The following is a 23,054-nucleotide window of genomic DNA, read 5'->3' on the forward strand; positions in this document are numbered from 1 at the left end:
AAAAAAATACGGCAGTTGTAAACCACAAAATTCATCTCTCAAGTAAATCATTAGCTCATCACAATCAGTTAATTAATTAAATTCCTCATGAGAATGTAATAAAATCTCCAATAGAACACTATACTCCCACTCCAAAATTTTCTTTAAACAATTTAAATACTTGCTTTATATATAACATATAATTTTATGAATTAAATGTCTTCTCTTCTCTTTTTTGAAGATTCAGACCTAAAAAGTACTAACTGACAAATGTATCCTCTAAAGGTATATATAAGTTGGGCCTCTGCGGTTTGGTTAATTTATTAAATCTTTGGCTTTCAACGTAGAAGTGACTGCTCTTGAAGCTGCTTGGAAAGTTATTTGTTTTTCTACAAAAACTACTATAATCACTTTATAGAATGATTATAAAATCTATATTCCACCAAAGAAGTTTTAATTGGTATTCAAAATATTTTTAAAATCTTAAAGATTTTCTTAGAAGCGAATAATTAAAAAAATATTATAAGTACCGGATATCGGATATCGCGTGATTGAAGAAACTTTTTTTTATTGTTATAGTAAAATTCTTTATGTAAAATTAAATCAATTCTAAAATGACATAGTTTATATATATATAAAATAAAAAATAAATTTCATAATTAATCCCATCAGTTCTCATCTAGATTGTGAATTAATCTATTAAAATTTTCAAAATGGTTCAAAAAAAAATCATACAGGTAAAATTCGAGCTCAACAAAACACCAGGTCAAGCTCATCTATGGGTCACGCTCTTCACGTTTAGGAAAAAAAAATTATTTTACTGGGTTCGAAGTTTTAAACTCGTTAGAATGCAACGATACGTGGCTTAGACGTATCAGATGCTTTTCTTATGAATACAAAAGTCTGCTAATTCAGACTAGCGATTCTTTGTTTGCTAGTTGTTAGTTGCTAATATTGGGTTGACTAGCAGACCAAGAAAGTGCAAAGAAATGTCTTCAATATTTCCGTTCCTCCTTAAAGCTGGGTATATCATGAACTTGAAATCAAATTATATCTCGGAAAAAAAAAACCACAACAATGGAGAAAATGGTTTCGAAATTGGTGGTTAAAATGACTTATTTGCTGATGTTAATGCTTCAGTTAGCAAAAGCAGCAGCACCTGTAGCGAAGTTTGGTTGTCCAGATCGATGCGGAGACATTACCATTCCTCACCCTTTTGGAACTCGAAAAGACTGCTACAAGGACGAATGGTTCGCGATTGAATGCAACAAAACCACCAACCCTCCCAGAGCTTTTATAAGTCAAATCAATGTGGTGGAGCTGAATATTTCAGCTGAAACAGGCATGGCTACCGTCAAAAGTCCAGTAATATCCTTCAATTGTACTGGCAGGGAAGATGGTGGATCTCTGAGTTTCGCTGGATCTCCCTTTGTTTTCTCCGGTGTCGGGAATGTGTTCATTGCAGTAGGTTGCGATACTCAAGCTTTCATGAGCGGGATTGAGCCGCAACTCGTCGGTTGCGAGCCTACATGCGGTAACCAGCAGAGTAACGTCAGCTTGCAAGAAAATAATTTGTCTTCAGGTCGAAATTGCTGTGAGGCTTCAATCCCTTCACTCCTTCAGGTTTTCAAACCGAGATTAGTTTCTACTAACGTTGATCAAGGTAGAGAAGCATGCAAGCTAGCCGTTTTGGTGAATGAGACATGGTTTGCATCGAATATAAGTGATCCATTCGCACTGCAGTATATAGATTACGTTCCAGCGAACTTGGATTGGGTGATGAACGTGAGTGATTCTGATATTTCCATTAATTGCCACATATATTACATTGAGTCCTTAAAATCTGAATGTGCGTGTTGGCCTGGATTTGAGGGTAACCCTTACCTTGAACTTGGTGCATATGTAAATATTGATCTTAGCTTTTTTCTTGATTTATTTATTATTTTTATTCAAGCAATAGTTTTTTTTTTTTTGTGTTTATGTAATCAAATTTAATGATGGTAAGTGTCAGATTAAAATAAAATGTTAATTAACGATGGAAAATTCATGATTGGTTTAGAATCAGGAAGTAGTTTAGTATTTTAAAAAAACACATGATTGCATGTTAGTTTCAAAATTTTATTTTTAATTTATTCCGGTTTGAATTAATTACTATTAGCTAGATATTTTTAACTGTGGAACCAAAATTAATAAAAATTAATTACTTGGCAACTGACATGGTGATTATTTTTTATTTGGTTCAAGAGGTGGCCCTCCTCCATCTCCAAGTTTTCATATCTATTAATTTCATTATTTGTATATGAGATGGTGATTATTTTTGCTTTCTTATTTTATTAGATGTTGATGAATGCAAGAACAGAGAAAAATACGTGTCTAAGGGATGCTCAAATGCGGGAATACATATGGAGGGTACAGATACACAATATATAAAATTTATATAATTATCATAGGTACGAAGGTTTCTTATTTATTCCTTTCGACCTGTTTAATGCCTGCCACTAATGTTCATTTTCAGCCTTGTAGTTTTTATGAAATGTTATATTGGTCCTCATACGACGAGCATTCACTAATATATGGCTTGATATAAACAGAGAAATGATTAAATGATTAATTCTACATAATTAATCTAGCATGCTACTATTCAGCAGTCATATATGTGAGCACAGATGTCAACATATTAACTAAGATTTATGCTTTGCTGTAAATAATGCAGTTGTAGGATCAGTCATCTTTATATTGGTACTGCTGTTTGGCCTTTGGTGGATATATAAACTTGTAAAGAAGAGGCAGAACAAGGAACTCAAAAGGAAATTATCCACTAGTGATGGTAGCGTTCAGAAAACAAAAATATACAGTTCCAAGGAGTTGGAAGTAGCCACCGATGGTTTTAATGTGAACAGAATACTTGGAGAAGGTGGTCAAGGCACTGTTTACAAGGGAATGTTAACAGATGGAAGAATTATTGCTGTTAAAAAGTTCAAAGTCGTTGATGAAGAAAATCTCGAAGAATTTATTAACGAGGTCGTCATTCTCTCACAAATCAACCACAGAAATATGGTTAAGTTGCTAGGTTGTTGTTTGGAGACTGAAGTTCCTATACTAGTATACGAATTCATTTCCAATGGAAATCTTTACAAGTATATCCATGTTCAGAACGATGACTTCTTATTATCTTGGGAAATGCGATTACGGATTGCCATTGAGGTTGCGGGAGCCCTTTCTTATCTACACTTGGCAGCATCGATTCCGATTTATCACCGTGATATTAAGTCTACAAACATACTCCTAGATGAGAAATATAGAGCCACAATATCAGATTTTGGATCTTCAAGATCCATTGCTATCGATCAAACTCACTTGACCACTCATGTGCAAGGTACTTTTGGCTACTTGGATCCAGAGTACTTCCAGTCTAGTCAGTTTACAGGAAAAAAAAAATGATGTTTATAGCTTTAGAGTGGTTCTGGTTGAGCTTTTAAGCGGACAAAAACCGATATTTTCCGCTAGCCCGACAGAAAGTAGAAGTTTAGCCACGCATTTTATGATGTTGATGGAAGATAACAGGTTGTTTGATATTCTTGATGCTAGAGTCAAGGAGCATTGCCATAATGAAGAAGTTGTTTCTGTCGGCAATCTTGCAAGAAAATGCTTGAATTTGAATGGGAAAAATCGGCCAACAATGAAAGAAGTAACCAGAGAGTTAGAGAGGATAATTCAAATGGGATCGAATGTTCAACAAGACAGTCAAGAGAATGAAAGTATCATGGCTGATCTCGGTATGCAATACATGGGATGCATTTCCGACATCAATATATAATGACTTGTGATTTTAATAATTCTTCATCATCAGACGTTGATCTTTTGATTATCAAACAATTAATAAGTTTTTCTTTATTAATTACCAAATAGAATGTTGGCTCGTATGTTATGATTTTCTTTTGTTTACAAGTTGTTGAATCAACTTAGAATCATGTATTATATCGTTGTGTTATATTAATAAGATGATAGGGATCCTCCACTGCTCCTATGTATGCCGACGAGTACTATTGTAGACGTGCTAGTACTTGGGATATTCTACTGACGGTGTTCTTGGGATATATTTCAATGGTGTATCATGGGGTCTTTGGTTAGCTAGAAACAAGACGGTGTTCTTGGGATATTCAACTGATTGAGATACTGTCTTTCAACAGGTTCTTCATCGCCAGACACTTTATTTTAAGGTAATGGTTGTACGATGGATAATATTATTTTAAGACTAGAATGTATTCTCCACTTCTATAATTTTTAAAGTTAATTAGTTGATTAGTTTTTATTAGACAGCAGAAATTTAGTGAATTGAAGAAAAAAAATTCCATATAATTCTATGAATTAAATGTCTTCTCTTCGCTTTTTTTTTTTTGAAGATTCAGACCTAAAAAGTACTAACTGACAAATGTATCCTCTAAAGGGGGTGGTTTAAACTGCCTAATTTACATAAAATACTTGAATTCGAATTTTAAAGATAGAAGCTGGGCTTCTGCAGTTCGGTTAATTTATTATCTTTGGCTCGCCCTGTTTTGCGGGTTGAATTATTTAAAAAAAAAATTGAATAATTATTAAATTATAGTTTGTGCACTATTGACAAATTCAACATAGAAGGTTTTTTTAGATTAATGTGGATGTTTGGGTCAACTTATATGTACTTCGACTAATTTTATAAGTTCTAAAATTAACAATTATATAAATATTTAATAACTTTAAAATTTATGAGACTCAAAAGAATTACAATATATGTTTGTTTTTGCTCATAAGGTTAAGAGGGCAACCCTTACCTTCAATGCAGAGGTAATTTTTCCCACACAAAAATATATTATCCCTTTTTCAGTTATTATAGTTGTTGTTAATTATTCTTGTTATGATTTATTTTTCTTTTGATTGTACATATAGAAGTGTTATGAAACATAGTTATTAATCATGATACATTCAATTAATTCACTTGAACAGGTAAATAATTATGAGTTCACAAAAAAAATAAAATCTAGTACCAATAAATTTTTCTACAATTAACCCAAACCTGAGCCCATGCGTGTGTTTTTACACAGCCTATATTACCTATATCATCTCTCCTGTCAAAACTTTGGTATATTAGCTACAAAAATTACTTATAATCTTTCAATCAAGAGTTTTTTAAGATAAATTTTTCATTCATCTTAAACCAGAGACAACACTGATCATGACCAACCAGGGTAGCGACTACCAACATAAAGTTGCAAGGAATACAGGGAAAGCAAAAGGAGAGAAGGGTGCAGGGCAAGTGCAACATGGCGCAGCAGAATCAGCATAGAAGCAGGAGCATGGACTGACCACCGTCACTAGCAGCAATAGCAGAGGTTAAGCAACCAAAATAAGTGACCATTGTAGCACAATGGTTTGGCTATGCTTTACATCCACAAGCTATGAGAATGACTTTTATTGTAGTCAAAACTAGTGCAGGATTTAAAAAACTTTCAAATCTGACACAACACGCTGTGAATTTCTCTTACTAATTGCTCCTTTTTTTTTTCTTTAATTAGCCCATGAATTTGATGTATTAATGTTGTATTGAATAACAAATGACATGGGAAATATAGTTTTACATGGGAAAATTAATTTTAATTCGATAAATAATATTAAAACTATTTTTTTTTGAAAAAAAAAGTTTTTAAATACCTTGTTTTGGGAAAAAAAATCTCTTAGGATTTGGATAAGGATTGACTGTTCAAAAACTTCATTCGTCTTGGATTTGATTTGACCAGATATATTTGGCAACTAAATCATTGGTATTCAACTAAATATAAAGATGCCACTAAACATCAAAGAAAAAGAAAACAAAACAAGAAAAAGAAAAGGAAATATTTGAGAAGTTCGAAATTCATCAAAGTATAGAGAAAACACATCTTCAGTCATGTCTACTAACAAAGCTTCCCCTTTTATTCAAAACTCCATGGGGATTTTATTCGTTGTTTTGCTACTGACATCATGTAAGATTCTCTCAAATTCATTTTCCATCTCAAAACAATTTTTTCCCTTTCACTTTTTTTGATAGTAAGAATATCTTAAAACTATTTTTTTTTTTTATCAATTGTAAGATCTTAAATAGGTTATTCACACACATATAAATAGGACTGTTTTTTCTTCCTTTCATCTTGAGCCTAATAATCAAGATTTAATGGTTCAGTGACAGAGCAAGTATCAGCACGAGGAGCAATAGTACCCTGCCTAGGTCCATGTCCAAAGTTCCCAAACTGCTATAAGTCTTGCGTCGCGAAAGGATACAAGGGAGGTGGTTGTGTTGGATTCTTGGGCAGTCGACCAGCTTGCTGCTGTTTCCAGAGCTGAAATGCCTTCGTTGCCATAAACGAATAAATGAATATGACAAGAACGTCATGAATTAAATATTGTCATTTCAAAATAATTGCTTGATTTTTGACCGTTACCTGAATATTGCCATAACTTCTCTGCTTTCAGAAACCTTTTGTCACAGTAGATCATGAGTTTTTTCATTGACTATCTGCTTCATAAGAATCGACACCCTAGTATCGAACTTCTCTCTCTCTCTCTCTCTTCTTTTGTTTTTCATTTTTCATAAGAGATGTGATTGATGGATTCTTTCATGATTATCGATCTAAGCATAGAAAATCAAGTACATCAAGAATTCTCAGTTGACTTATAAAATTTTGTAGATTTGAGTTATTTTAGTTTTCTTGCCCTTTCCTTAGTTCCCTAATCACTCTCACAAAGTACTTAATATATATATGAGATTAATTTATTTTTTTGAATTTATTTATTAAATTTTTATAATTAATTTTAATATTTATGATTATTGAGATAAAACTAAATAAAAGTTATCTAATTTAATTTAAAATATAATTGTTTTATTAATAATTATATAATTTTAATAACCGTCATTATATTAACAAATATAACATTTAATTATAATAGTTCAAATCTAATAAAACCTGTAGTAAACAAAGAGCACATATAAAAAAAAATATATGTATTTTATTTACTTTGTCTTCTCTTCTCGTAATATTAACGAACATAAGTTTTTTTTTTGTTTTTTTTCTCCATTCTCGTTATGGCGAGGTCGGTCAGGTCGTTTTTAGTTATTGGATAACCCAATGGGCCATTGTGAAAAGTAAAAAATAATCACAGTTATCAAGAGAATGGAGAAAAAATCATCAAAGCATATAATATGGATCTGCGGACTTAAAAAACAATACATAACGGGCCAGACAATGTATTACATAATAATACTTTTATATCTTTCAGCAACCTTATAAATTAGCTAGTCATCTATTGATCTCAACCTAATTACTTTATTATGCTACTTTCTTTCATTTTTTGAATTCAAATCTTAGAATTAATATTTTAAGAATGAATTATTAAGTTCTTTAAAATATATCAAATTAATTTAAGGATATATTCTTGACATCAACTAAAAAAAATTAATTTAATTGACGTACAAACTCGTTGAAAAAGACCTTTATTATCAAACAATAATAATAATACGCAAATCAGACACGTACGGTGCTCCACCTGCCGAAGACTTTCTTGATTTTTTTAGCGGGATGTCTCCATTCTCCAAGAGAAGAAAAGTCTGAAGCTACGTGTCTTGATGCTGATTGATTTTAGAATTGTCACCCTTCACATCATGAGTTTGTTCATTGATTTTAGAATGGATTTGGCGTAGAACTTTTCTTCTGGTGATCTCTCTGTTTTTTTATTTTATTTTTTTATTTCATTTGTGTTTAATTTTTTACAAGAGATGTGATTTGATGAATTCTTTCAGGATTATCTTAGCATAGAAAATCTGGGTGAAGCTGAATCGAGCTTCAAATAATATATGTAACTACCATTGAAATTATTATATTTAGAAGGCTGAAAGAGGAGAGTAATAATAAGACATAGGGGCTATTTTGCAAAACAAAACTAAGGGGAGATGAAAAAACTAAACAATTAAAGGTAATTTTGGTGCGAAAAGCCATGTTTAGGTCATCCATTCGAGAAACTAAAAGGCAGTAATGAAAGTGGAGTCGGTGATTTTTGTTGTTTTTTCTTTGTTTGCCTGTTCCATTTTCAAACACCTGGGCTCCTTTCTTCCACACGGTTTAGCCCCACACGAAAGTAGAATTCCTAGAGCCATTCCCTTTTTGTTTCTCGTGCTAGGATTGTCATGTGATCGGACTCTTAAGTTAGTGCTCAGAGCCTACTAACAGTTCTTTTTATATTAATCCAGTTTTTATACAATTAAATCATGCAATTGTCATTGTATTAAAACTCGATTAATAGTAGTCAGACAGGTTGATCTAATAAAAACACGGGTTGATTAATGATTTGGCGGATTCTACTATTAGCCTATTGATTTTTAATCTTTCTGTTAAAATGATATTATTTTTTTGGATCGACTCTCCCGTTAGAATTTTAAATGTTTAATATTATTTTAGTTATTGTTTATTAGTCAAGAAATCAAAGCTGGCTACAGCCTTGTTGGAAGGAGCCCAGCCTTGCACGTTTTGAAATCTTTCATTGTTAGCAGCTTTTTGTTGCAACAATCTATATCTAAATTGTTTTTCAGAGGAAGAAAATATTATCGTTCTCTACAATTTGTTTTTTTTGTTAATCTAGACAGTACCTGACCCACAATGAGTGGAAAATTAGGGTTCATGGAGAGGAAATCAATTCGGGTGAGCATTGTATAAAAAAAATAGCCAGCAAATTTGAAGATGAGTGGATTGTTTTGACTAATTTGTTTTGATTTTTCAACATTCAAGTTATTCTTTCTTTATGGTAAAAAAAACTGAAACTGGAAAGGAATTGGTCAATTGCAATGAAACCAGCTAAGAAAAGGAGGGCAGCCATCCATTTGGGAATTAGAGATAAGGAGATGGAGAGTACATTTTTTAACTCAAATAAAAGGAAGTGATTTTTAAATAAATGGTAGCTTGTATTTTTTTTAGAATATTTCAAGAAAATTCAATACTTTGAAGGGATTTTTTTTTAGAAAAGGCTGAATAGCTATACTTTTATCCTTACAAATTTGGAAAACTTTCACTTTGCTCCTATAGTTTTAGATTTCTTAATGTCACCCTATACTTTCCAAAAGTTTCAGTATTACCCCATCTACTAACAAGCTAACAAATTCTAATAATGATCTCACTTTTTGGAGTTTTTTTTTGTTCTGCTTTTGTTTCTATATATTTTTCAAAGTATTTCATAAGATATTGATTGGTCGTATATATGAGAATTTAAGAAAAACTACAAAAAAAAATAACAAAAAATGTAAAAGAAAAGAGTGAAAGCATGATTCCTTTAATAGTCAAACGTTTTCGGAAACAATAGGAGAATATTGAATATTTTTAAAAGTACAAGTATAGGACTGGAACATTAGTAAGACTACAGTGGCAGTTTTATACTTTACCCAAAAGGTTTATGTTTTCTTAGTTGACTTGTAAAATCTTGTAGATTTATGTTTTCTTGCCCTTTCCTTGATTCCCTGATCACTCTCACAAAGTCATAATAACTAGCACCGGGAAGGAGACTTTTCCTGCATCATTTTTATTTTATTTTTTTACCATTTGCACTGAGCTATCACTGATCCCTTCTTTGTTCGTTTTTTTTTTTTAAAAAAAAAAGTCTAACCTATGCTATTGCATCTACATTTCTTTCATACTAGATTGACTTGGTATTATAGCTAGAAAATGTTAAGAAATATGTTTGAACCACATTTTAACTCTGTTCAAGGGCTGATATATACCAACTTGATTGGGTTTAGTTAGCTCAAAACCCCAAAAGAAAAATGAAAATGAGATCCATATTTCGAATCAGCCTCTTACTATTGCCAATATTATTTCAGTTAGCAACAGCTGCACCACCCGTGACAAAGCCTGGATGTCAAAACCGTTGTGGAAACATCAGCATTCCTTACCCCTTTGGAACTGCACAAGATTGCTATGCAAATGAAATGTTCAAGATTGTATGCAGGGAAACTGCCAATGAGTCAGCTCCAAGAGCTTTTATTAGCATGATCAATATGGAGGTTCTGAATATTACAGATGGTGCAGCAATTGTCAACGGTCCAATAATGTCCTCCAATTGCTCTGACAGGCAATCCAATCTACCTGCTCTGAATTTGACGGGAAGTCCCTTCTTTTTCTCCTTTGGTAATTTGTTCACTGCAGTGGGTTGCAACGTCCGCGCGTTGTTGACAGGGATAGGCCGCCAAGTTGTCGGGTGCGACTCGACTTGCAGTGCTGACTATAATCAGAAAACTCTTCTATACGGGCAAGAAATTAACAGTCTATGTGCTGATGGAAACTGCTGTGTGGCAAGAGCACCTTATCGGATGCAGGTTTTTCAGCCAAGTTTGGATACAAAAAATGGCAGTGAAGACAGCAGTGGGTGCAAGCTAGCTTTCCTAACAGACGAAACAAATTTTTCGTTTCTCAATATAACCAATCCGCAAGCGCTACAGGGTTGGAGATCTGTTCCACTGGTGCTTGCCTGGATGATGGATTACAGCATTTGGAGATATGATAAAAGTACCATGGATTGCAAGTACTTCCTTTATGAGTCATCTGTGAGTAACGTTTCAGGATATGAATGTTCTTGCAGTAACGGCTATGAAGGCAACCCTTACCTTGGATGCACAGGTAACTTTGCTAAAAAGATGACTAATCACATCAGTCATTCCATCCTTTTTGTTTTTTTGATCATTTCACCGCATATAAAAATTTCTTTTTCCTTTTCTTTGTCTTGATTCAAAATTGCTTTTGGCATTAGGAAATCTTGTTTCAAGGTCATCAACAGGCCTTCCCCGATATCCTTTTCAAATGTCTGAATCAATTTGAGCGACCGTACCAAAAGTGAATTTGATTCCTAAAAGAAGTCCAATTTTTTTTTCCTTTTTTTTTAATGGCAAAGGTAGATTTAGAGTACTCTAGTGGCTTCATATAACACATTCTTTATGCTGGTGTACATATATTTTCCTTTTTCTAAAAAAAAATGTCGCTACTCATTAAATCTATGGCTTCATTTCTTGATTTTGGCATTTCTTCCTTAGATATTAATGAATGCAAAGACCCAAATCGACATTCGTGCCTGGGGATAACAAAATGTGTGAATACACTGGGATCATACAAATGCGAGGTCAATAAGTATTGGATCGTCCCAATACGTAAGTTTCTCTCTACCCTGTTCTTTTTTTAGCTGCTACAATTTGATTTTGCTTTGAAATCTGTATTTACTTCGCCCCTTTGAACTTCGAAATTGACAGCCAAAATTTGATACTGTGAAAGAGTTCTAATTTTGTACATGGTTCATTATGTCACTATTGACCTGATCTATAGATTTCTGTTGCCAGATTGGAATTTCATCTTACATTTTCCTTCTTGTTAATAATGCAGTTGTTGTTGTTATCGCTGGAATATTGTCATTGCTTGCTGGCATATCGTGGTTATACAAACTAGCGAAGAAAAGAAAAAACATAGAACTTAAAAGGAAATTCTTCAAACGAAATGGTGGTTTATTGCTACAGCAGCAGTTATCCTCAAATCATGGCAGTGTTCAGAAAACAAAGATATTTACTTCAAAAGAGTTGGAGACAGCCACTGATCATTTTAATAAAAATAGAATACTTGGTCAAGGTGGACAAGGCACGGTTTACAAGGGGATGTTAGAAGATGGAAGAATCGTTGCTGTTAAAAGGTCCACAATAGTGGGTGAAGAAAAGCTCGAGGAGTTTATTAATGAGGTTGTCATTCTTTCACAAATTAATCATAGGAATGTGGTTAAGTTATTCGGATGTTGCTTGGAGACTGAAGTTCCTCTCCTGGTCTATGAATTCATTTCCAATGGAAATCTTTTCCAGTATCTGCATAATTTTTACCAGAACGAGGACTTCATATTATCATGGGAAATGCGATTACAGATTGCCATTGAAGTTGCTGGAGCACTTTCCTATTTACATTCGGCAGCATCCATTCCAATTTATCACCGTGACATTAAGTCTGCAAATATACTCTTGGATGATAAATATAGAGCAAAGGTTTCAGATTTTGGATCTTCAAGATCAATGGCTATTGATCAAACTCATTTGACCACTAATGTGCAGGGCACTTTTGGTTATTTAGACCCGGAATACTTCCAATCTAGTCAATTTACGGACAAGAGTGATGTTTATAGCTTTGGTGTAGTCCTCGTCGAGCTCTTAAGTGGGAAAAAACCAATTATATCATCAACTTCACAAGAAACGAGAAGTTTGGCCACATATTTTATTGTTCTGATGGAAGAGAACAGACTCTTTGATATTCTTGATGTCCAAGTTAAGGAGGATTGCCTTGAGGAGGAAATAATGGCTGCAGCAAATCTTGCAAAAAGATGCTTGAATGTGAGCAGAAAACATCGACCAACAATGAAAGAGGTCTCAGCCGAGTTGGAGAGGATTGGGTTGTTGCATAGAAAGTCAATTGTTCAACAAAATGAAGAAGACACTAATGAGAACACCATGGTTGAACGTCTCTGCAACTGGGATGCAGTTCCTATCTCAGTTACCTGTGATTTTGACAACGCTAGATCAGTTCAATCAACAGTTGCCGAACCATTGATTACTTACAACACCTTATGAACAAGAAGTATGTCAAGGCTTGAGATTGCCAGGCAAGATGATCTTATTGCTCGGTTGTAGCTTTTCCTCTGCTTTTGTAGACCTGCAACCTAACAAGGTCGCTTTGGATGATCACTATGTCAGGCTATCCAGGCATGAAGGATTTATTTTGGATTGACCAGCTACACTTCTCCTCCTCCCTTCTTGGTGGTGTGGCTTTTGTTTCTGTTCAGGAATGTTTTTCGTTTCCAGGAAACTATTTGTTAGTCTAATGTTTCTTTAGCTTGTAGCCTTGGCCTGTTTTTCATGCAGGCCGAATGTTTGTGGTTGTATGCTTTGTATGTTGCTTATTATCAATAAGTCCTCACTGTTACATAAAAGTTTCTCGTCAAGATATGGTGTTCTACAATATTTAATCTCTGCAATATGCTAACATCTCCATGGTCGTTGGAAGCTAGCATTTCAATTTCTTCGATAGAGTGGCTGTATTTAGGAGCTTTGGTTTTGGTGCCTGCTGGTTTTCCTTCGTTCTGCACTTCATCACATACCTTACCTTTCTGATTACGTTTCTTGTTTAATTATTAGAGAAACGTCTCATTTTGCTAAGACTTGGGCTGAATTGTTCAAACATTTCATCAACTTAAAAATCATTGACAATTAGTTCCTTCACTCTCATTTTAATTTTGAAGTCTATATATTTTAATATATTTGAAATAAAATCCCTATAATACTTTTTTTAAAAAAAAATATTTCCGCCATATCTTATATATAAAACTAATGAAATAAATTTTTTTTTATAATACGAAATAACTTATATAATTACATAAGTAGTTAATTTCAATTTCTTTATATAGATATTAAATTTTTAAAATAAAATTTAATAACATAACTTTAATTCTCCTGGAAATGTCTTTTGAAATTTTTTTAAAAACAAAAGATTTTAAGGCTATGGGTTTTTTTTTAGACAAATAAAAAAGGATTTTTAGGCTACTAGTTTTATTTAAATTTAAAACAAAAAATCTTGGATATATGGAGAATATAAATTATAAATTTAAATTTATGTATTTTATTTTTAATATTTGAAATTAATTCTATAAAAAATAAAAATAATCAACTAGGTTGAAGAATTTTGAAGTTAATGATATTGAAGTCATTTTATTAGTTTTATATGCAAAAAAAAAAAATACTGAAAAAAGTGACAAAAGTTATGTTCTTTTTCTTTATTTTATGCAAATTGTGGACTGAAGCCCCTTTACTCTAAGCTTAGTCAAATCAATCATTATATTTCAAATTAAAGGCAATTTGAGAGTTCTATTCATCTACCGTAAACTTTTTCAGGTAGATCTTCTTCTATTTTCATTCATTAAATAGCATATGTTTCAGAATTTATATAAGAAAATCATTAAAAAATTGTCATAAATCAACCTATATACTTATATTAGAATAATCATTGGTGTTTTTTTTTTTTTGGCTCTTAATTTCATTCATTAAAATTCAACCTGTACTTGTATAATAATTGTTTTTACAGGAAATTGAAGATTTATAATATACTTTCCCCGATATAAACAATCCACAAGTGCTTCAGGGTCGGGAACAAGTCCTCGTGGCGTTGGCTTGGGTGATGGATTACGTACAATATTTGGAAACATGTTCTTTTCACAGTGACATCACCATTACTTGAATCATTAATTAATTCGCTTTAGAAAGATGATCTCGTGCATCTTTAATTTTTTGCAGATAATGAGAAGTTGTTCTTTTTTATCCTTTCTTGATATTTTGAAGCTTACTTTTCATCTGAAAAATTCATGCTTAGGTAATTATAAAGAATCGATCCTTCAATTGAATCCACATATCATAAGCACTGACACATCCAATAACATAGGAAATCGCAGTAGAAGAAAGAGTGGCAATAAGCAACTGCATCAATGCTCAATCATGCATTTTCCACACCTGATAGTCATCAGTTTCAGCGCCCTCAAGATCAGAATCTGCATCAAATCAGCTAGGACACTTTCTTGAACCATCAACAAATCCCAAAATACCATGGCTTTCAAGAAGAATTTGCATCTGAAAGTGCCATGTGAGATAATTTGTATCATCAAGTTTAACTATCATAGCAGTAGAAACCGTAGAAAGCAAAGAAGTTATAGGATTCTGGAGTTGAGAAGCAGTCACCATTTTTTGTTTTAGAATGCAGAAAAGGAGAAAAATCTGGAGAGAATTGCCGACGATGAAGATAGAAGCAGAATCAGAAAACAAAGAGTGCGGAAGCAGAGGATCACAAGATCAAGAATTAAGCTCTGATATCATATTAAGATAGCAGATTTTTCACAGAAATATGCTGGAGAATTAAGCAGAAAGATGAAGAAAGCAGAGAGAGTGTCTAACAGTTGAAGGAAGAAGATGAATGTAGTCTCTGTAATTCATTACTCTGTTTTTACACTGTTGCAGATCATTTTATATCAAAAGCTGTAGACGTAAACCAGCTTCTCACTCCAATATTGACAAACTTTCCTAACTGTCTAACATGTGAAGCCACCACTTAATTAATTGGTGGAAGACAAATATTAGTGGAGTTGTTGGCATAATTAGGTGCCATGATTTATGGCATAATTTGTGGCATAATTGGTGCCATGATTTATGGCATAATTTGTGGCATAATTGGTGCCATGATTTATGGCATTTGTCCCCTCACTCTTGCCTATAAATAGGCAATGCCTTCAAGCTTATTTTGCACACCAAGTTAGAGAAGAAGAAGAGGAGAGTGAAGAGAGAGTAATCCCACAAAGTTGTGAGGTATTTGTGAGAGAGTAAGTGAGGTGTTTTCTCCTAATAATAGAGAGATTCTTAGTTGTTCTCCTATTATTTGAGAGAGGTTGTAATTCCCACATTACTTAGTAAAATCCTTCTATACTTGACCGTGGACGTAGCCAAATTGGGTGAACCACGTAAATTCTTGTGTGTCTCATTTCTCATTTTATCCTATCTCTTGCCTTTTATCTTGTCGGGTTTGCATGCTAGTATCCTAACAGTGGTATCAGAGCCTTCTTGGTTGGTGTTGTTAATACACAAAAGTCATTCGTGTATACGGTTACTATTCACGTCTACGACACTATTCACCTATACGGCACTATTCATCCATACGATACTGTTTACATACGATACTGTTGGCGCTATAGAAAATCAGTGCGGTAAATAAATACAGGCTAGGAAGTTCTGTCTAAGGAGATTGGGTTTTAAGCGGGACCATTTGTGACCCCTCCAATCTTTCCTGGGAACTTACTTAGTGAAGTATTATTTACACGATACTAGTTCTATATACGTTACAGATCGGTGAAACGGTGATAACTGAATAGATCACGGTGAATAAAATGGCAGCAAAGTACGAGATTGAGAGGTTCAAGGGGAGCAATTTTTCATTGTGGAAAATGAGAATCAAGGCAATCTTAAGGAAAGACAATTGCTTGGCAGCAATTGAGGATCGACCCGCGGAGATCACTGATAATGCAAAATGGAATGAGATGGATGGCAATGCTATTGCTAACATACATTTAGCATTAGCTGATGAAGTATTATCAAGTGTGGCGGAGAAGAAAACAGCTAAGGAGATATGGGAGACTCTAACAAAGCTATATGAGTCCAAGTCTTTGCACAATAAGATTTTCTTAAAGCGGAGACTTTATACCCTTCGAATGGCAGAAACCACGGCGGTGACTGGCCACATCAACACAATAAGGACTCTATTTTCACAACTCACTACGTTGGGTCAACAAATAGAGGAAAGTGAACGTGCAGAGCTTCTACTTCAAAGTCTTCCAGATTCGTATGATCAGCTCATTATTCAACTTGACCAATAATATCCTCACAGACTATTTAGTCTTTGATGATGTTGCAGCCGCCATCTTGGAAGAAGAAAATAGGCGCAAAAATAAAGGAGACAGAAATAGTTCAAACCAAGCAGAGGCATTATTGGTGTCAAGAGGGAGATCAACGGAGCGTGGCTCCAGTGGGAGTCAAAGGCAAGGGAGGTCCAAATCAAGAAGCAAGAAGACTGTGAAATGCTACAACTGTGGCAGAAATGGGCACTTCAAAAGGGATTGTTGGTTTAAAAAGGGTATAGAGAACACTGCAGAGTCATCAAAACCTCAAGGATGTGTTGCGAGCACCTCAGAAGATGGGGAGGTTTTATATAGTGAAGCAGCGACAATCTCTACAGATAAAGAAGAGCTTACTGATGTCTGGCTAATGGATTCAGGAGCAACATGGCATATGACTCCTAATCGAGATTGGTTCCATACATATGAACCCATCTCTGGAGGCAAAGTGTTCATGGGTGATAATCATGCTGTAGAGATTGATGGCATTGGCACCATCAAATTAAAGATGTATGATGGCTTGATTCGCACTATTTCAGGAGTGCGGCATGTGAAAGACTTGAAGAAGAATCTTTTGTCCGTAGGACAATTTGATAGTCTTGGCTGTAAGATCCGAACAGACAATGGAATAATGAAAATTGTCAAAGGAGCGCTGGTGGTTTTAAAGGCAAGAAAGACAGTTGCAAACATGTTTGTATTAATGGGAGAAACACATCATGGGGCAGAAGCGTCAATCGCATCAGCCAATCCTGCAGAAGAGAAGACGATGATGTGGCATCAAAAACTAGGCCACATGTCAGAGAAAGGTTTGAAAGTTCTCTCTGATCAGAAGTTACTCCCTGGGCTTACAAAGGTTACTTTACCCTTTTGTGAGCACTGTGTTACAAGTAAACAACACAGGTTAAAGTTTGACACATCAACAACTAAGAGCAAATGCATCTTAGACCTGATTCACTCTGATGTTTGGCAAGCACCGGTTGTATCCTTGGGAGGAGCAAGATACTTTGTATCATTTATAGATGACTTCTCCAGGAGATGTTGGGTGTATCCAATTAGAAGGAAGGCAGATGTGTTCGCAGTCTTTAAAACTTTCAAAGCGCGGGTGGAACTTGAATCTGAAAAGAAGATCAAGTGTTTGAGGACTGACAATGGAGGAGAATATACCAGTGATGAATTTGATAACTTCTGTCAACATGAAGGTATCAAAAGGCAGTTCACAACGGCATACACTCCACAACAAAATGGAGTGGCAGAGCGGATGAACAGAACTCTATTAGAAAGAACAAGAGCAATGTTGAAGGCTGCAGGTCTAGGAAAGTCATTCTGGGCAGAAGCAGTCAATACCGCCTGTTATGTGATAAATCGATCTCCATCAACTGCAATTGAGCTGAAGACACCGATGGAGATGTGGACTGGGAAGCCAGCTGATTATTCTCGATTGCATATATTTGGAAGTCCTGTGTACGTGATGTACAATACACAAGAAGTTAGCAAGCTGGATTCAAAATCCAGAAAATGTGTATTCTTGGGATATGCTGATGGAGTGAAGGGGTATCGCTTGTGGGATCCCACTGCCCACAAAGTAGTCATCAGCAGAGATGTCATATTTGCAGAAGGTAAAATGCAAATGGAAGAACATAATAGCATTCTAAAGGAGACTACAGCAGTCCAGATTGAAAATACTCAGAATCATACTTCTTCTGAAGATGCACCAGAGCATGAAGAGCAAGAACAAATAGAGTCTGAAACTCCTGAAGTTCGGCGGTCAACTCGTGAAAGAAGACCACCGGCTTGGCACTCAGAATATAGTACTGAGAGCAATATTGCATATTGTCTTCTAACAGAGGATGGAGAGCCATCAACTTTCCATGAGGCTATCAAAAGCACAGATGTATCTATGTGGATGACAGCAATGCAAGAGGAGATTGAAGCTCTACACAAGAATAACACTTGGGATCTTGTTCCGCTACCACAAGGAAGAAAGGCCATTGGCAACAAATGGGTTTACAAGATAAAACGTGATGGCAATGATCAAGTGGAGCGGTATCGTGCAAGATTGGTGGTGAAAGGATATGCTCAGAAAGAAGGAATAGACTTCAATGAGATATTTTCTCCGGTGGTACGACTTACTACAATCAGAGTAGTCTTGGCAATGTGTGCTATATTTGATCTTCACCTAGAGCAGTTAGATGTGAAAACTGCATTTCTTCATGGAGAACTTGAAGAAGAAATTTATATGCTCCAACCAGAGGGTTTTGCTGAAACAGGCAAGGAGAACTTGGTTTGCAGGTTGAACAAATCTCTATACGGTCTCAAACAGGCGCCGAGGTGTTGGTACAAGAGATTTGATTCCTTCATAATTAGCCTTGGGTACAACAGACTCAGTTCAGACCATTGTACGTATTACAAGAGGTTTGAAGAAGATGATGTTTTCATCATTCTGTTGTTGTACGTGGATGACATGTTGGTGATAGGCCCCAACAAAGATCGAGTCCAAGAATTGAAGGCACAGTTGGCTAGGGAGTTTGATATGAAGGACTTGGGACCAGCAAACAAGATTCTAGGGATGCAAATTCACCGAGACAGAAGTAAGAGGAAGATTTGGCTTTCTCAGAAGAATTATTTGAAGAAGATCTTGCGTCGCTTCAACATGCAAGATTGTAAGCCAATTTCCACCCCACTTCCTATTAACTTCAAATTATCCTCAAGTATGTCTCCTAGCAATGAAGCAGAGAGGATGGAGATGTCTCGAGTACCGTATGCATCAGCAGTGGGAAGTTTAATGTTTGCCATGATATGTACAAGACCAGACATTGCACAAGCAGTGGGAGCAGCTAGTCGATACATGGCAAATCCTGGTAGAGAGCATTGGAATACTATTAAGAGGATCTTGAGATACATCAAGGGTACCTCAGATGTTGCATTATGTTATGGAGGATCAGAATTTACTGTCAGAGGTTATGTTGACTCAGATTTTGCTGGTGACCTTGAGAAAAGAAAATCCACTACAGGCTATGTGTTCATAATTGCAGGAGGAGCTGTGAGCTGGATCTCTAAACTTCAGACTGTTGTAGCATTGTCCACAACAGAAGCTGAGTACATGGCAGCTACACAAGCTTGTAAAGAAGCAATATGGATGAAGAAACTTATGGAGGAGCTCGGGCATAAACAAGAGAAGATTCCTTTGTATTGTGATAGTCAGAGTGCCTTGCATATTGCAAGGAATCCAGCGTTTCATTCAAGAACAAAACACATAGATGTTCAGTATCACTTTGTTCGCGAAGTGGTGGAAGATGGAAGTGTGGACTTTCAAAAGATTCACACAAAGGAAAACCCAGCAGATGCTTTGACCAAACCAGTCAACACTGATAAGTATATATGGTGTAGATCCTCTTCTGGCCTAGCAGAAACGTAAGCAGCATGAAGATGGCAAGTATAGAAAGGATAGAAGAATCACAGATGATCAAGTGTGAAGACTTGATTAAATCATCAAAGTCTTCAAGTGGGAGAATGTGAAGCCACCACTTAATTAATTGGTGGAAGACAAATATTAGTGGAGTTGTTGGCATAATTAGGTGCCATGATTTATGGCATAATTTGTGGCATAATTGGTGCCATGATTTATGGCATAATTTGTGGCATAATTGGTGCCATGATTTATGGCATTTGTCCCCTCACTCTTGCCTATAAATAGGCAATGCCTTCAAGCTTATTTTGCACACCAAGTTAGAGAAGAAGAAGAGGAGAGTGAAGAGAGAGTAATCCCACAAAGTTGTGAGGTATTTGTGAGAGAGTAAGTGAGGTGTTTTCTCCTCCTAGTAATAGAGAGATTCTTAGTTGTTCTCCTATTATTTGAGAGAGGTTGTAATTCCCACATTACTTAGTAAAATCCTTCTATACTTGACCGTGGACGTAGCCAAATTGGGTGAACCACGTAAATTCTTGTGTGTCTCATTTCTCATTTTATCCTATCTCTTGCCTTTTATCTTGTCGGGTTTGCATGCTAGTATCCTAACAGTACTTGTAAGGACTATGGACACCACTTATCTCCACATTGGTATGATATTGTCCACTTTGAGCCTAAGCCCTCATGGATTTGCTCTTGGGCTATACCCAAAAGGCCTCATACCAATGGAGATATTTGTCCATCCTTATATACCCATGATCCTCCCCATTTCTAGCCAATGTGGGACTTTGGTTGTATATCCAACAATCCTCCCCTCAAACAAAGGACCACCGAGCCTCCCCTCAAACCGATCATTCATCCATCCACTCTTAACCAACCAGGATTCTTCATTCTCTACTTCACCGTGTTGGGGTCAGGACACGTCCATGAAGCATCCGGAGAGCACTACCTGACTTGAGAGTTTGCTCTTTCTAGGTCAACTCCTCTTCACCGTGTTGGGATCAGGACACGTCCATGAAAGGAGCACACCGCCTATCCAATAGAGCTGATCCATGGATTACATCGTGATTGGGGGCCCACCACCTTCTGTTCGGCATTCCGAGGATTCATCCATCATGGCTAACTCCGGGGGCCTGGCTCTGATACCACTTGTAAGGACTATGGACACCACTTATCTCCACATTGGTATGATATTGTCCACTTTGAGCCTAAGCCCTCATGGATTTGCTCTTGGGCTATACCCAAAAGGCCTCATACCAATGGAGATATTTGTCCATCCTTATATACCCATGATCCTCCCCATTTCTAGCCAATGTGGGACTTTGGTTGTATATCCAACATAACAGTATTAACAAACTTTAACTGTCTAACAGAATTTTAACTGCTTGAGTCTTTAATCTCTTGACATGTGGCACGGTCAGGTCCGTTAATATCTTTACAGTCTACATGAACCATGGAAGCTTGTGGCACAGACTTTTAAACGGTGGTTGACTTCTTCAAGACTAATTTGATAAACACACATAACTCGTATAAATCCTCCCGGGAAGAAGCATAAAAACTATAACAGATCATGTTGGGTAGCCATGGAGAGGAAGAGCTTGACCAAATGATCAGAGACTACCTTGTTTTTATTTGCAAAATCATTACATTTCTGTGTTCTTGCTAGATGGTGTTAAAACTCTCGATGTCTGGTTTTAGTTATTATACATACTGTCTATAGATATTAAATTTTGAAAATAAGATTTAATAACATAACTTTAATTCCCCATGTAGAAATTTTTGTTCTAAAACAAAAGATTTTAAGGCTATGGGGTTTTTTTTTTTGGGACAAAGAAAAAAGGATTTCTAGACTACTAGTTTTTTTTTGAAATGTAAACATTTCCTCCTTGCACTCTGTGACCTTAGCATATGAATCATCTTGCCGCGATGGCTGCGTGGGAAAGCCCTACCTTGGATGCGTAGGTGAAAGTGCTCAAGAAAGGACTACGAGGTTGTTATTGCACGGGGGGCTGTACACTTGATTCTTGCTTCGAGGAATTATTGTTCAGAAAACCTCCAAAATGTCTATATCTTTTAAAAAATTGACCTGGTCCTAAATTTTGCTTTCGCAAAGCAAGTTCCTTTTCATACGAGGTACGTACGGAACATATTTTCATAACGACCGAAACATTTGTTTTAGTCTTGTGGAATTTATAGCTGGTCAAGCTACGAGGTGGGAAGAAACATCCATAAATCTTAATTATACAAATACGAGGGCATGCCTACAAAGGCCACCTTCTATAGAATTTCTCGTTGAATTTTCGTAAAATGATTTGTACATTCAGTTTCTTGTGCCCCCGGGCTTGACATAGCGACCCTTTTTGAACAGTGTTTTGAAATGGTCTTTGGTTTAATAGAAAATCGTTATCTAATGTTATAATTATTAAAAATTTTAATTGATCTTTTTATATTGTTATTTTTTATTTGTTATTGTGTGATGATATTTCTATTTCTATCCATTTACTATGATGGGTTTGTTACGATGAAACTAGTGAAATAACTTAATTATCTTTAAGATCAATAACTCTTAACCTAACTAATTAATTTACAATTCTTTCTATAGATATTAAATTTTGAAAATAAAATTTAATAACATAACTTTAATTCTCCATCTAGAATTCTTGTTTAATTTTTTTAAAAAAAATTAAGGCTATAGACTTTTTCTCTTTTCTTTTCTTTTTTCAGATGAAGAAAAAAGGGTTTTTAGGCTACTAGTTTTATTTAAATTTAAAACCAAAAATTTTGGATGTAGAACTTAAATTATAAATTTTAATTTAAAGTTATTTATTTTATTTTTAAGATTTGAAACTAATTCTATAAAAAATAAAAATAATCAACTAGGTTGAAGATTATTGAAGTTAATGATATTTAAGTCACTTTATAATTCGTTTTAAATGCAAAATAAAATAAAATAAACAGAAGAGAACAAATACTGAAAAAAGGAAAAAAGGACTTAATTCCAAATTTACCCAAATATATATAAGGAGTTCAAATTAAAATAAGAATGCAAGGGATAATTCTCAAATAACTTTATAAATTCTAAAGAAACTTTACTAGTTTAACCTAAAAGTTATGTTTGATTTCTTTATTTTGTGCAAATTGTGGACTGAAGCCCTGTACTTTAAGGTTAGTC

At 35.0% G+C, this 23,054-nt stretch overlaps 1 protein-coding gene and 1 pseudogene across 1 annotated transcript; both read left to right on the forward strand.

Annotated features, from left to right (window-relative positions):
* The first annotated feature begins 1,065 nt into the window (after positions 1–1,065).
* LOC133701997 (wall-associated receptor kinase-like 22) lies at positions 1,066–4,110 on the forward strand (annotated as a pseudogene).
* Positions 4,111–9,730: 5,620 nt separating this feature from the next.
* On the forward strand, positions 9,731–12,981 carry LOC133702332 (wall-associated receptor kinase-like 8). Its single transcript, XM_062126655.1, has 3 exons — positions 9,731–10,649; positions 11,060–11,173; positions 11,403–12,981. The coding sequence occupies exons 1-3, from the start codon at positions 9,797–9,799 to the stop codon at positions 12,620–12,622; spliced, it is 2,187 nt and encodes a 728-aa protein (XP_061982639.1). The 5' UTR covers positions 9,731–9,796; the 3' UTR covers positions 12,623–12,981.
* Positions 12,982–23,054: the final 10,073 nt, after the last annotated feature.

This window comes from Populus nigra, chromosome 8 (genome assembly GCF_951802175.1).
Source record: "Populus nigra chromosome 8, ddPopNigr1.1, whole genome shotgun sequence".
Taxonomy (NCBI): domain Eukaryota; kingdom Viridiplantae; phylum Streptophyta; class Magnoliopsida; order Malpighiales; family Salicaceae; genus Populus; species Populus nigra.